Source organism: Callorhinus ursinus, unplaced genomic scaffold (genome assembly GCF_003265705.2).
Source record: "Callorhinus ursinus isolate GAN/ISIS: 27379988/994484 unplaced genomic scaffold, GSC_fseal_2.0 scaffold1, whole genome shotgun sequence".
Taxonomy (NCBI): domain Eukaryota; kingdom Metazoa; phylum Chordata; class Mammalia; order Carnivora; family Otariidae; genus Callorhinus; species Callorhinus ursinus.
In genome coordinates this window covers 68,615,008-68,630,964 of record NW_027397063.1, presented here as the reverse complement: position 1 = coordinate 68,630,964, position 15,957 = coordinate 68,615,008, and the positions used below count along the sequence as shown (strand labels likewise).

The 15,957-nt window shown below is 37.4% G+C and overlaps 1 protein-coding gene across 3 annotated transcripts in view; it reads left to right on the top strand.

Moving 5' to 3' along the window:
- The window catches only part of TPRG1 (tumor protein p63 regulated 1), a 219,941-nt gene that overhangs the window by 186,340 nt on the left and 17,644 nt on the right, over positions 1–15,957 (top strand). For all 3 annotated transcript variants that reach the window (XM_073895678.1, XM_073895673.1, XM_025876780.2), the window contains one exon: positions 5,321–5,474. In XM_073895678.1, coding sequence (XP_073751779.1) covers positions 5,321–5,474 — 154 coding nt within the window. The remainder of the gene's footprint in view (positions 1–5,320; positions 5,475–15,957) is intronic.

Here is a 15,957-nt window from a genome sequence, read left to right as displayed (position 1 = left end):
TTCTGGGGACTTGCCTCCTCATTCGTGTCTTCTCTCAGGTGGTTTAAAGCCTTAGCCCAGCCTCTGTGAAGGCCAGGATGGAAGGAGAGTGGGAAGTCAAGAGAAAAGAAGAGCTATGTTGTACTATGGCTATGTTGTACTATGCCGAAGGATGCATGGCTTCTCTCTGAAGGTAGCAGAGTGTGTGGAATGAGCAGATTAACCCAGACTGGTGACTGGCTGGCATAGTTTTCTGGTTGGGCTAAAAATTACTTCAAGGAGGAGGAGTCTTTCCTGTCAAAAACAATGTCTTATGGAACTTGTTATCAAAGAAAAGTTTTCCTTCCATTCAACTTGGAGCTTCTTTTTTTGTGTTGTTCATTTATTTTTCATGTTTGGTCCTTTGGCATTTGGATGATAGTTTCTTCTGTATAAACCTCATCTCTTCAACATGCCTTTGCTTTTTGTGGTGTAGAAGGCAAATCTATTTGGCTGCTCTGATGGTTTAAAGTAGTAATTGCTTAGGTTTCCACCCTGGCAACAACTGTATTTGAGTAGAATTCTGAGTGTGAGTCACTGAGTAGAACATGTAATTAACAAGACTAAAGGAAGAGCTCTGATCTTTGAAAATACTGGTCCTCAGTTTATACATCTATAAAATGAAAGAATTGGAAACACATCTCTTAAAGGACCTCCAACTCAGACTGTCTAAGATCCTAAAAATCTCCAACTGTTATAAACCTCTTCTTCCACCAAGTTCTTATGAATCTTTATGGAGACTTTCCTTTACTTCTATATCTTCTATATCTTTCTGGGAGGTTTTGAAATTTATCAGAAGCAAAGGGTACATTGACCTTCTTGCTTCTACTACTGTGGGAATGGAGGCCAGATCTAGCTGGTTTCCTTGAGGATAGAAAATGGGAAAAAATAAATTGTAATAGGTGAACTTCTACTTCTATAATGAGATCTGTGGGTTTCTATTTGTACCTGTTTGAGGTACGGGAAAGAGATGATAGTAAAACAGGCCCAGAGATCATCAGACCATGGGCTTCTGGAGTTCAGAGACTGAGTCTTATTCATTTCTCTACCTGCAATAATACACTGTACTGTACAGAGAATATGCTAATTAAATTGTGGAATTGAAGATAGACGACTTAGGACTGTTTCAGGGATTCACCTCTGAGGTGATTTAAAAGATTATTTTTAACCTATTAGAAAAGTTTTATAGAACTATGCTGATTCAGTCTGAAGAAAAAAGAGCTATAGGGGTGTTTTAAGTTGAATGGAAGTCTCTCTGATGGATTTAAGTTCAAGGAGGAAATCATATACATCAAAACACTGATAATGCAGAAACTAAACAAATAAGTATTCTGAGACTCAGAATCAGGTGGACAAAGAGGGATCAATAGATGAAGAAAAATCTAGACGATTCCAGAACCTTCTCTGTTCTAGAGATTTGCTTTTCTGGTTTTGTGTGTGTAGGGATCATGGAACTTCTCTTCCCCCTTCTTATTCTGTTCCTCTAGTGGTTCTTGACTTGCTGATCTGATTAAGCCTGGTCATATTCTTTATCATATTTCCTGTTAACTTCATTTATTTCTACCACAAGAAGTGTAAATGCAGTTAAATAAAATTTAAACAAAGTTTCTAACAGTACACAGTAAGCATTATAGTACACACTAGGAACTCAAGATTTGCTAGTTGGGCCTTATAGCATACAAAACACTTTCTCATCCATTATCTTCTTGTTCCTCATGAAGTTGTTGTTACCTAAATATTGGAAAGGTGGTATATAATGCTCATAGCCAGGGTATATACTCAGAGTATGATTTGGAGCAGAGAGCTAGCAAATCTTTCTTTACTTAATAATTTGGTGTTGGCATTCTTTACCTAGGACTGTACCCCCATTTTGATTAACTTGACCATAGCAGCTCAATGAGAAAGATCCAGTCTTCTTACCCTGACAAATAACTTTTATTTTAATTTCCCTCTTCACTCCCAGGGCTACCTTATTTTCTTTCAATCTTATAATTGATAATATTAAATACATATACAAATCTATAGTTCCTTTTGAGACTGAGATTTCCTTTCTGACCTTTAGCTAGGATCTCTGGGCACGTTTTTTGCCTACAGCTGGTAACGGTCTCCTAAGGGCAAGTATTTTAATTCTGTGTTGATTGGAAGTAAGGCTGTGTTGTGTCATAGCAGGACCTTAACTTGGAATGTATTTTGTAATGATAGCCCAGAATGGTGAAAAGACCCCTAAATGAAGTCTTGGGAGACCAGGGCTCCCACCAGCTCAACCCTGTGTGTAATGATGCTTCGGAAAAGCTCTAGTTCTTCTGTATCAGTTTTCTCCTATCCAGAAAGAAGGACCGGGCTTTACCTTCCAAAAGCCCTTCTATCTGACATTCTCTAGTTTATAAACATTAAAATGCTATTCCATCATATGGTGGCTGATTTGTGCTTTTACATGTTTGTGAAGTATCATGGCAGGTGCTAAAGTTCTCTGGGAGTGATGGGACAATGCTTGGTATAGTCTTTGCAGGAGAGGATGTGTTCAGGGGGCTAATTTGAAGCCTCTGAACTGAAGCCACAACCCAGAGGCTTATTTTAGATCTAGTATGTCCTTGACTGGATGAATGATAGTAGAATCATGACCGTAGCTATCTACACCCTTTACATAGTTACCGAGGTCATGAGGTGTCACATGGAAATAGCCAAAGAGCATATGGTAAAACTGAGATTCAGAAAATGAAACTAGCTTATTCATAGTCACACAGCATTAAGTGTCAGAACCAAGACTCTAACACAAGAATACCTGACATCCTGTTCTTTGCATTTTTCACTTTACTCTGTTACCTCATATAATATCTTTCATGGTGAGCACAAGTAACTAATAAAGCACTCTTGGTTATAAAGGCATCTATATTCTCCATAATTGTCCTTATGACATTTGACAGAAGATGATAGATTTTCATAGACCCCTGGTACTGAAGTCTTTGCTGAGAAGCACTGCCTTAGTTTTACCTTTGGAGAGAATTCTTAGTTGTAGATTTATCTTCTCAGATATCTCCAGTGGAGCTTGGGAGAGAAGGTTGGCTGAACTTGTTTGTTTATTTATTTATTTATTTATTTTCTTTTTTTATTTAAATTCAATTAGCCAACATATAGTACATCATTAGTTTAGATGTAGTGTTCAATAATTCATCAGTTGCCTATAACACCCAGTGTTCATCACATCACGTGCTCTCCTTAATGCCCATCACCACATTACCCCACCCCTCACCCACCTCCCCTCCAGCAACCCTCAGTTTGTTTTCTATAGTTAAGTGTCTCATGGTTTTTCTCCCTCTCTGATGATTTTCCAGTTTTCCTTCCCTGCCCTATGATCCTCTGTGCTGTTTCTTATATTCCACGTATGAGTGAAACCATATGATAATTGTCTTTCTCTGATTGACTTATTTCACTCAGCATAATACCCTCCAGTTCCATCCAGGTCGATGCAAATGGTAAGTATCCATCCTTTCTGATGGCTGAGTATGAACTTGTATATTTAGAAGTATGCTTCATCTCTGAGAAATGTCATTGCCATGCTCAAATTGGTTATTTAGAAATAGGGTCCCTCTTGAATTTCATGCTTAAACTTCATTTGAGGTTTCCCTAAGGTAAAAGAATATAAAGTGTACTTATTAGAGAAGCTATCTTGGCAGATTTTTGTTGCCTTTGGATAAAAACAAAATTGCACCCAGCACATAAATTGACATATGAAGCAGTAAATAATTTCATTGTGCAAGTTGTTTTAATGGACTAAAGCCAGAATGATCCATTAACCAGCATGCATACAATATTCACTGAGCTTAGAGTTTATTACCAGGCCAGGAGAAAAAAAAAAAAAAAAAAGAAGAAGAAAGAAAGAGAAGAAACAGAATGAAGGAATGTATGGGGGAGAAGATAAATGCCAGCATAGCAGCTGGGAAGGTGAGAGGTTAGAAAGGGAACCTTAGAAGTATGTACAATATGTTTCTTTTCCTCTCTTCTTTTTTTTTTTTTTTTTCTTTGTGGGTGAAGGATTAAGTAAAAAAAAGGTTCAGTGTCAGTTTTCAAACATAATGATCAAAAATCTGAGAACTGGGCAGTAGAATGTGCCAGGGTCTTTTCTAACTTTAAGAAGAATCTCAGAGATCAGCCAGTGGGGGAGAGGGGTGGCATATGCTTATGTGTGAGATTGTGTTTATACACATATCTACTTGGACAAACACTCAGAAGCCACAATAGCATTCCCAAAGGAATTCCGCCTTAATACAGGAAGTGACAGCTTTGTGAAGGCACCACAATTAAGCTCTGGGTTTTTATTCTAGATCCCAGGATTTAATTTCTAGAAGAAATGAGAGCTCTGTGATGTTCCATGGGACTGTTTAAAAGTACAGGCAACTTAGTTTTAAAGCTTGTTGAATGCAAAGCACCTGAGCTTGGCTTAACCTCCAGGGATCTCTTTGCATTCAGAGATGTCTAAAACCACAAACCATAAATTCTGATGGGCCCATGTGAAAGAAAAGACCACAGGAATTACAGTTTTGTTATTCAACGTGGCCACACTCTCCTGCCACAACTTCCCTCCCATCACTCCCAAGTTTCCTCTTGTTTTGCACTTGGGTTTACCAGATGGCCAGGCCTGGGCTATTCCAGAGGGTGTTTGAAAAGGCAGGCACAATTCCTTTACTAGCTTTGATATGTTTGTTTCTGCAACTTTGCTGGATGGAATGTGTGCAGAGAATAGAGAACTATGAGATATAAAAGCTGAAGTGACAGGCATTTTGAATTGGTCGTCATCCCTCTTAAGGATCATACATACACTACTGTTATTGATGTCCCATGTCTCTTCTCAGTCATTTCCTGCTGTGTTTACTGTTTTGTGGAAACTGGAGCTGCTGTCATTTCGCTCCTCCTTGAAACTGCCCACCACCTCAATACTTCCAGTTCCTGTCCCACCCCACCCTGACTCTCCCTCTCCCTTTTTCTTTTAACTGTTACCATTGGAATATTGGCATGAGGTTAATGTCCCTATTTCCAGCCCTGGCCTTCTGTCCTCAGCAACAGAGTCACATTTCCAACAGGCATTTCCACATAGGATTCTCAACAACACCTAGAACTCATCATGTTTGGAACCAAATTTATCCTTTTATTCTTACCTCTTAAATTTCTGGAACAATCAGTTAGTAGGCAAGCCACTTAGCATCATTATAAAGGCTAACTGAGACACTGCTTTACTTTCCCATCCTTTTCTTTTTGTTTTAATTGAATGACAATGGCTAATCTAAAGGAAACTTCTTTCTTGTAGGAGACAAGGAGAAGGCCTTAGGATCTACTGGGGGAGTCTGGAAGAACACTCCCTCTTTTCCCGCTGGAACCCATGGTCCACTGAGGTGCCTTATGCGACCTTCACTGAGCATCCCATGAAATACACCAGTGAGAAATTCCTTGAAATTTGTAAGGTAGGCAGTTTGGGCATCACTCTTAGATTACCTTTGACAGTGAAGCTGTGTTCTTCTAAGACATGTACTATTCCAAAAAAAAAAATAATAATAATAAGATACAACCTGAATTTATACAGATACAAACTTTAAAAGGTTTGAACTATTTTTTAGTAAACAGTGGGGCTGTTTTCTTTATTAAAAAATATATAATGTTTATATTAACCATATTATGATGTTTCCTCCTTGCTAATTTCTTATAAAAATTATAGTATAATGTATTTAAAAATTGCAATACTTGTGTCTTCTGATTGTGTTTATTGCCAAAAGGATACATAAAATTTTCTGTATGTAATTAAATTCTAATTATTTTATTCAGAGAAGGTGTGTGGGATAGTGTGAAGTATAAAGTCAGATATGGCTCTTTGGTCATGTTTGTCACTTTTCTTTCTGGACCTTGGTAGTCTCATCTCTGAAATGGACATAATGATGATCACTGCCCTTCCTCCTAACTTCATTGGAACACTGTAAGGTTAAATGGGATAATGTGTATATAAATGCTCCATAAATGGTAAAGCAATTAAGAGTATTAAGTAAGAGTATTTTTATGTCTTTCAATCTCATTTCCCCAAATAGATCTTAAGTTTATCAGTGACAGCGTGAGTCCTTCTACTCTTTTTCCATCCCCTCTAGGGAAATTTAGGCAGCGCTAGCACACTAAGTAGGCAGGAAGTAAAACAGTTGGAGCTGTAAATGCAGAAAATGATCAAACTTTTATATTTTCAGCAAAATCCGTATACACATAGGAGTGTGCTTATAGGCCTAGAAATTCTTGCCTTCTCTAGCCTTTCTATGTTTACTTTTATATGCTGTCATTCACTTCCAAATATCACAACTCTCTATTTGCCATAAATTCAAAAGATTGCAACATACATCTAAAGTCTGTGGATGGATGGCGTGCATTGCATTGCCTGCATTGTTTTCAACACACCTATTCATGCAAGTATGTATATGTATAAAAAACATTTTTAGTTGATAAGTCTCCTATTTTGAAAAGGATTTGGGAGAAACATGTGATTAAAGGATAGACAGAGTCTTCATTCCCCCAAATATATAGGTGGAGTTGGCTTAAATCCCTTCTGCTCTCAGAAAGGTCAATGGTCTTTTCAAGATTTATGTGGGGTGCCTGGGTGGCTCAGTTGGTTAAGCGACTGCCTTCGGCTCAGGTCATGATCCTGGAGTCCCGGGATGGAGTCCCACATCGGGCTCCTTGCTCAGTGGGGAGTCTGCTTCTCCCTCTGACCCTCTTCCCTCTCGTGTTCTCTCTCTCTCATTCTCTCTCTCTCTCGAATAAATAAATAAAATCTTAAAAAAAAGAAAACATTAAAAAAAGATTTATGCAAACATCCTCAGGGACTTATGGTCTCAAGGTATACCTCTGGCTTATTGCAGGCACTGAGTTAATTCATTGTATGGATCATGTGATAGTCCAATTTCACGATGCTGCAGCCCAAGCTTCAACATCAGCCCCTAGCCTGACTCTTCCATCCAAAAGCAAGAAAACAGCACAAAATGAAAACCAATGAGAACAACAAAAACACTTACACACAGGCATTGATGTGAGAGTAGACTTGCTGAGGGCTTCAGGGAAATGGAGTGGGAATTTACATCATAATAATGAGTCCAAACTTCACGGGGAATATCAGCTCTCCCTGTTTTTAAAATCCTTATTAATAATAATACTCTGATACATTGCTTCATAATCCTCTCTCCTCCCCTCTGGATCCTGCTTTGCTCCTCCCCAAACACTTGCCCTTCCTCTTCCCTTCTTCTCCTTCCTCTTCTTTTTTTCCCTTCTTCTCCTCCTTCTTTTCTTCTTATTAACAGCTCAGAGTATTTTATCTGTTTCTTTTCTTTTTTTTAAACACCTGCTAATCCAACCCAAAATGCTTAATAATGTATTTTTCCAAAACCATTTCCCACCTTTAAAGGAAGTCTAATTCTGGCCATTAAAATACTATGTATTTTTGCATTAATAGTCCTTGTATTTTATTGTAAGTTAAAATAAATACCAACTGCCTTGGTTATTACATCCATTACTTCCTGAGCCAAGTCTCTTATTCCTCATACCTGATGCATTAAGTACTTACTCCTTGAGTGTCCTTTGCTGGAAGACGTTCAGGGTAAGGGATTAGAGAATAAGTTCTATTCACTGCCGAGAAATGGCACTGCATTACTCTAATTCTTGATGGTACTTTGATTTATTCTGATACATATGAATACAATCAAATAATTTTAAAAGGAAGATAAGAAATAAAATGTCAGAAGGGGGATAGGATAATTATTTCCCAAATACCATGAATGTGGTTAGTAGAATGGAGTATTAGTTTTACACAAGTCTTCCTATTAGTCAAGGCTAAAGGGAAAACTCAATGTTTATATAGCTCTTGTTGGATGGGAGTAAGAATAGCAGGTGTGTGTGTATGCACTCGAGCACACATGTGTGGACGTGAGTATAATGAATGGTTGTTCAGTTGGTTGGTTTTCAGTCAATCAAACTATTTTGTGGATCTGTCAAGTGTATTTCCTTTATGGTTTTTCTCCTTAAACTACTCTTCCAAAGCTTTTTTTTTTTTATAATTTCCTGGCAACAGTCTGGCGTTTTTCTTTTGCCAAACTATTTCTTATTCAAAGGCCACCCCAAGTCCTGATTCTCTATGAAAACAAGTGATCTCCATCTGTGATGTCAGATGATGAGTACTCTGATCCAGTTCTTTGAGTCTTAATTTCTCTTTTGTTGTTGTTTTTTATGTCACAATATTATTTGTGTTTAGGATATTTTCCAAGATTGGCTTTGATTAATACTCAGTTATATTAATGTAAATGAGTAAATAAGAAGAAAGATAATTCTGTGGACATATAATTCCTTTTATGTGAGTATTTTGGCATAACATAAGATTTTAAAAGGATGATATAAACTAGTTTTTCCATTCCCCTTATAAATGAAATGGGAAAAAGTAGAAAAATATGGGGAAAATGCATAACTAAACTAAATACCTGAAGCAATTTAATTCAGTTTAGCAGATCTATTATGGCAGAGGAAAAAGAATCCTGTAGAGCTGGGTTACACATAGTCAAAATTTTCAAATTATGTACGATCTAATGGAATAACTTATTTAAAAAAATACATTAAAAAATCCAAATTTATTCTTACTCAGAGCCTTTCCTTGTATAGCACCTGGGATCTCTTTATTCAACAAATATTTTCTGACACCTACAAAGTACAGGTATTATTGTTCAGGATACAAACATAAATGAGACAAGATTCATGTCTTTGTGGAAGGCATTGCTTAACAGAGGAGGTAGATAAAAATGCAAAGATTTTTAAATGAGTACTAAATTGATTAAATCAGAAGTTTAGATCAAAGGACAAGGAGTGGAGGCACATGAAGGTACAAGGAATATTCTTAGACACGGGGTAATTTATTTTAGCTGGAGTTTGTGGAGTTTAATCTTATATATTCCCATCGTGATTATAATGGTTCAAATAATAGGTATAAGGGCTTAGGTTAAGGGCAGTAGGAATGGAGAGAAAATAAATTTTGAGATATTCAAGACACTGAATTAATGGAAGTAGGTAACTTACAGGATATAGTAGTAGGTGGAGGAGAGAAAGAGGTTGAAGATGATGTGGTTTCTGGCTTGGGTAGATGGTGATTCCATTAATTTCAGTGGGGAAAACTGAAAGGAGAGTAGGTTTGGAGGTTCAGTGTAGGACATGTTGAGTTTGACACCTCCATGGAACATGTGGATCAGTTAGTTGTCAGGCAGTTAGAAATTTAGGTCTGAAGCTCAAGAGAGAAAGATGAACTGGTGATAAAGGTTTTAGATCATACAACTTTGGGTCAAAGCTGAGTCATGGGCTTGGTTGGTCAGGCCAGTACTGTAGGAAAGAGCCTTAATGGAAACATTCATTGCACTTAAATACAAATTCATATTATTTCTAAGTCTCTTAACACTGATCTAAAAAAATTTACTGTTGGGGTGCCTGGGTGCCTCAGTCATTAAGCGTCTGCCTTTGGCTCAGCTCATGATCCCAGGGTCCATGGATTGAGCCCCCGCATTGGGATCCCTGCTCTACGGGAAGCCTGCTTCTCCCTCTCCCACTCCCCCCTGCTTGTGTTCCCTCTTTGCTGTGTCTCTCTCTGTTAAATAAATAAATAAATAAAGTCTTTTAAAATAAATAAAAATAAAAACAGTACTATAAAATTGATATAACGCAGCATCAAAATACATCATGTTTTCTTGTATTCATCTCACTAACTCTATGGCATTCTACATCTGGCAAATATGATGGTCAAATGGCCTCTTTCCAGACATGCTTGCTTATCTCTGAGCCTCACCAACCTGTTCCAATCTGTGTATGCATATACTTTGCATTACTCATATAAAACAGTTGTGAAAATACGAAATAATCATTTTTTGGCATTGACTTTCTTGTTACAAGACATAAAAATAATCTCATGTAATATTATGTAATCAGACTATATTTATTGATTACAGTTTGTATGTTTTCATGTAATTCAACTAACAAAAACCCTGTGAGGTCAAGATAGCTATCTCTTTTTTAAAATGAAGATACTTAGAGTGATTAAGTGAATTGACTAAGGTATTACAATAAAATGCTCTATTTCCACACCTAAACAATTTGCTAATAAGCAGGGAAATGGGTATAAACCTGAGCAAACTCTGTGCGTGCATGTGTGTGCGTGTGTGTGTGTGATGTGATGGAATGTGATATATTATACTTATGACGTGACTCAATTATCCTCGATTGTTTCATCCACTTTATATTAGTAATTTGTAGTCTCATTTCCCCTGTTTTAACCGTTGCCTTGCCGGGTTCTTAGGATGTGTGGACAGTCTTGCTGGGAGGAACTAATGACCCAGCCAGAGCTGGTGAATAATAGTGAACGGGTCATGAATGCTCTATAACCAAATCAAAGGGATCTACAGACCAATCCTTTTTATTCTTTTCTGGCATATTTACCCTTCTTTTCAAGGGAATTATGAAAGTGAACTGATGTTTTAGCAATCAAATGTAACTTTACATCCTTAGCTCCTTAGTTTCCCTTCACATCAATTTGACAAATACTCATTGAATACCCACCTGGCATTGAATACTTCATGCTGAGCAGTGTGCTAGTAAGCTGGGATACCAAGAAGAATAAAACAGATTTTGCCCTCCAGATACTTGGAGAGTAGAGGGAGAAAGCAAAAAAAAAAAGTAATTAACAAATTATAATTTAATATGCTAAGACTGTAGCATATAAAGGGATTCACAAGGTTCTGTGGGAGTCCAGAAGAGAGAACAAGTAAGCCCAAAAGTTAACAGGTATGATAACATTTGAAGTGAAACTCAAAGTATGAGTGATTTAAGCATCAAAGGATGGGGGAAAGACATTTTAAATAAAAGAAAGTTGGTGGGAACCTGCAAATTACCAAGGTATATGAAATGTTCTTAAATAAAGAGTAGCTAATTTTAGCTAGAATTTTAAGCATGTGTGTGTTGACAAGGGAGTGTTGGGGGAATGGAATAGGAAGAGGTTGCAAATTAGGATGTATAGGAACCTCTCTTGGAGGAAAGAAGCTTCTGTCTCAGCCTCCTTTTTCTCTCTACACATCTGAACATACCCACAATCAAGGTGTCTCCATAAAGATAATTCCAGGTAAAATGTGCCAGAGTGGTAGAAACATTCTATCCAGCTGTGTGACTTTTCAAGTGGTTTCCAGGATTGGGTTTTGGATGGACTTACTCTTTATCCCAGCATGCTTCACTTCCTACAGAGGGAAACTTACAGCCTGAAGGTTTGGAAAACCTGCTCTGCTGAGGAATGTGGGCCTGCAGGCATGAAACCTGGTCTCTTTCCCCAGTGTAAACAGGAAGCAAGTTATGGTTGTAATAAGGAAAACTGAGACTCTAGGCAGTGAACTGCTGGCAGACAGCACCTGAAGCAACCCAGGAGCCCAGTCACTCAGCTGGTAAATAATTGCTGTAAAGTCAAGAAGAACGTTGAGCACTCCACGCCAACCTCCAACACACCCACCCACCTACACACACTGCTATACTTTACCCCAACCAGCACACGGCTCCTATGTAATCCGAGTTGTTAAAACTTGACCCTCTGTTTTTGAGACTGAAATAAAAGAAGGAGCCAAGGGTGGGTGTATAAAAGCTTTTAGAGAAAAGTATGTGGCGGGTGGCATTCATATCAGATGACACCGCGTTCCTGTCACACAGATTGAGTTCATTCAGGTGCTTGAAATGCTCAAGAGCCAGGTTGGGGACTTAGCCTTTTGTCTGCCTTTCCTTCAATGTACTGGTGTCACGTTGTCTTCGTGGTCCCTCCTCCTTTTAGAGGGTTCATCAAAATGACTAGAAATAAATGCATCTGACTCTAATGCAATGCCAAGTTCATTGAGTATGAAATAGTGTCAACTTTTTCTTTCCAGCACTTATATGCAGAGGACACAGAGGATTCTCTGAATGAAGCTTATGATGAGGACTGGAGACGCATCCAGTCATCTAATCTAAAGACATTTGTTGATCTAGGAAAAGGTATCCTGACAGTCCAGAGAGTGTTGGCAATGGGAATGTTGAGGTGGATTGCATTTTGGTCTTCAAGAAGTTATAATTTGATGATGATATTGTCAGTGATTTACTGACAGTATTTGTTGGTTATTGGTAATAGGCTTCCTTAATGGCCTTTGCAATATGACTCCAAATTCCAGCCTCATCTCATTCCACTTCCCCAGCTTTTCCTGAAATACATGAATATGTGTATCTGTACATGGAGAGCTTATACACAAATACTTCAATTATTAAAGTTGGTTTAATCTTTACAGCCACCCTCTGCATTTGATGTTATTGATATTTTTTTTATGGAAAAGGAACTATAAAATTCAGAGAGGTTGAATAACTTGCCCACAGTCACACAGCTAATAGGTGCCATATTTGCAACCTAAGACTGGATCTGTTTAATCTCAATACTCATGTTACATCATGCATACTTCCTTTAGTTCAGTGCTTTCCAACAGGGGATGATTTTACCTCCTGGGGGGCATTTGGTAATGTTTCAAGACATTTTTGGTTCTCACACCTGATGTGGGGATGCTACTGGTATCTGGTGGGTAGAGGCTATTGAGCCTGCTTAACATCCTGAAATATAGAAGACATTGTCCCCCACAGCAAGGATTTATTTGGCACAAAATAACAATAGTCCCGAGGTAAAGAAACCTTGGTTTACTTATTTAGACAAACAGCCGCACTTGTGACTCTAATTCTTAGAAACCGGATGAAATATTTAAGTGGAGATATAAATGAAACTTGACAGAATAAAATATTAATTTTTACCTTGAATAGATGGAAAGACATTGTGGGAGAGATAGGATTTGCATTTGGTTTTGAAAAATGAAAAGGAACATAGACAATATAGATCTTTGTGGATTGAATAGACTGTCAGAGCTAGAGGTTGCTAGGCAAGCTTAGTATAGTATTTTTCAAAAATTTTTTTAGATACAAAAGACTTTTAAAAATAAAATCTTACTTGAAACCCAAAGATATAAAACTGTTAAAAATAGAGCAGCTCTAATTGATGTGATTGCAGGGACTGGAGTATGTTACCTGCTTGCCTTCCACATCTTTTCCCCAAACCCTCAGGAGTATCTGTTGTCCCGACATTGTTAATAACTACACTTCCTTTCTTTTCAAAAGAATCTTGGTTTGGATGATAAATTATATTGTCATCCATCCTATGAGGAAATCTGGTGTTCTAAGGAACATGGTTTGAAAATTACTGGGTATAATTTTTTTTTTCTATCCCTTCTGAAAAATAAGGAACATAAATCCTTTTCTAAATATTAGAATTTTACTGCTCATAATAGCAGTATGTTATAGAAGAGAATACTTTAACACTTAAGTCAGGAGACTTGGGTCCAAGACTTTGCTCAGTTGCTTGCTGGTTATTTATCATTGGATAAATCTCTGAAACACTTGGACCCTCAGTTTATCTATTAGATCCCCAAACAGGATTTCTAATCCCTGCCCTATATCCTATCTTGTTTAAGCTATTAACTTCACTTTATGAATATTGTTCTTGACCTCAGGATCTGTAATTCTTATTTTGGAATTGTTGACTCTAGACATGGACTTATCATCTCTTTATTTCTTCATGCTCCAGACTCATGTATCCAGCTGACCATTAGAAATTACTAAAAGGCTTACTGGTTAGACACCTCAAACCACACATCTAGAACAGAATCCTTGATCCCTGTACCTCACCACATGCAAGCCCTTCTCTCAATGAGGTTTTCCCAACCTAGTAATGAAATCACTTTCTATCCATTTTTTCAGATGAAAAATCTAGGTATCATCTTTGATTCCTCTGTTCTCTTCATCCCCTATATTTACTTATACCAGCAATTTTTATGACTCTGCCTCCAAGTAGTATCCCTGTCAAGCAGTTCTCATGTTCTCCACTGCTCTGTTTGTCCAAGCCACCATCATCTCTTGCCCGGACTACTGAAGTGACCTTCAAACTCCTCTTAATCTTCCTGCTTCCATTCTTGACCCCAACAGTAAATTCTCCATGCAATAGCAAGGATTATTTTAAAAAAAACAAACAAAACAAAACAAAAAACAAACAACCCCACAAAACCCCACCAAAACCCAAAAAAACAAAAAAACATGCATTATTGAACTTATCTTTAAAATCACTGCAATCCAAAGTCCTTAATATGGCTCACAAGATGTTCTGTGCCTAATGGAATATTACGCAGCCATCAAAAGGAATGAGATCTTGCCATTTGCAACGACGTGGATAGAACTGGAGGGTGTTATGCTGAGTGAAATAAGTCAATCAGAGAAAGACATGTATCATATGACCTCACTGATATGAGGAATTCTTAATCTAAGGAAACAAACTGAGAGTTGCTGGAGTGGTGGGAGGTGGGAGGGATGGGGTGGCTGGGTGATAGACATTGGGGAGGGTATGTGCTATGGTGAGCGCTGTGAATTGTGCAAGACTGTTGAATCACAGATCTGTACTTCTGAAACAAATAATGCAACATATGTTAAGAAAACAGAAAAAGAAGAAGATAGCAGGAGGGGAAGAATGAAGGGGAGTAAATCAGAGGGGGAGACGAACCATGAGAGATGATGGACTCTGGAAAACAAACTGAGGGTTCTAGAAGGGAGGAGGGTGGGGGGATGGGTTAGCCTGGTGATGGGTATTAAAGAGGGCACATTCTGCATGGAGCACTGGGTGTTATGCACAAACAATGAATCATGGAACACTACATCAAGAACTAATGATGTAATGTATGGTGATTAACATAACAATAAAAAAAATAAAAAGATGCTCTGTGCCTAAGGTTTCATCTCAATCTCTTTCCTTTAATCACTATATTCTAGCTGAATAGGATTTTTCCCTATTCTGTGAATAAACTAAGCTCATCCCTACCTCACAGCCTGTGCGGGGGCTTTTATTTTCTCCCTGGTATACCTTCTCTGCATGATTACATGTTTTTCATCATTTGGGCTTCACATCAAGTTTTACTTCCTCAGAAAGTTGTGCCCTGAATTCAAAATGTAAAATAACCCTCAATCCTATTAATTTACCCTTTTCCACATTTTATTTTCTCCTAGAATTTCTCATCATCAAAATCACCTATATTTACTTTTACTTTTTCTCATACCACAAAAATGTAACCTCCATGGGAACAGGATGCCTGTCTTGCCTCTCTGGTCACGGCACTTAGAAAATGGCGAATAGTGTAGGTGTTTCATTAATATTTTTTGGATAATTTTATAGCTTTTTAATCTTTAGTGACATAGTTTATAGTATTAATATTGATAGAAATAACTCATATATACATAGAAAAAGCAGCTAAAACTAAAATGGCAGCTGGTAACCTTACATAGCTAATAAACAAACAGGAATTGCATATAATTTTTGACATTAGGAAGCAAAACTTATCCTGAGGAAAGTTAGTGTTAGTAGGTTAAACACAAAATTAAATTAACAACTAAAATCACACTGAGGAAAGTAATAATATTAAAAGTAATATCCTCAGAAGAAAACTGTAACAATGACTAAATTTGGAATGGAAAAAAAAATCAACTTTTTGATTTAATTTAATTGTATAGACATGAATTCATTCAATGGAAATTTTTCAGGAAAAAAGGGAAAAATTTATAAATTCTTTCATTCAGATGGAAAATTCTTCAGTGAACCCAATTGTCTTGGTGTAATTCATGTCAGAAAATACAGTCTTAATGAAAATTCAGTAATGCTGGTATAATTTTGATGTAGGTTCATATTAAAAAATATAGAGATAAGGAAAACAAAGTAAAAGTGTCATCTTGCACCTGGTTTTCTTTGGAACTTTTCTCCTTGATCAGTTGAAAACTTCAGTAACCCTGGGGAACTAATATTTAGGATTT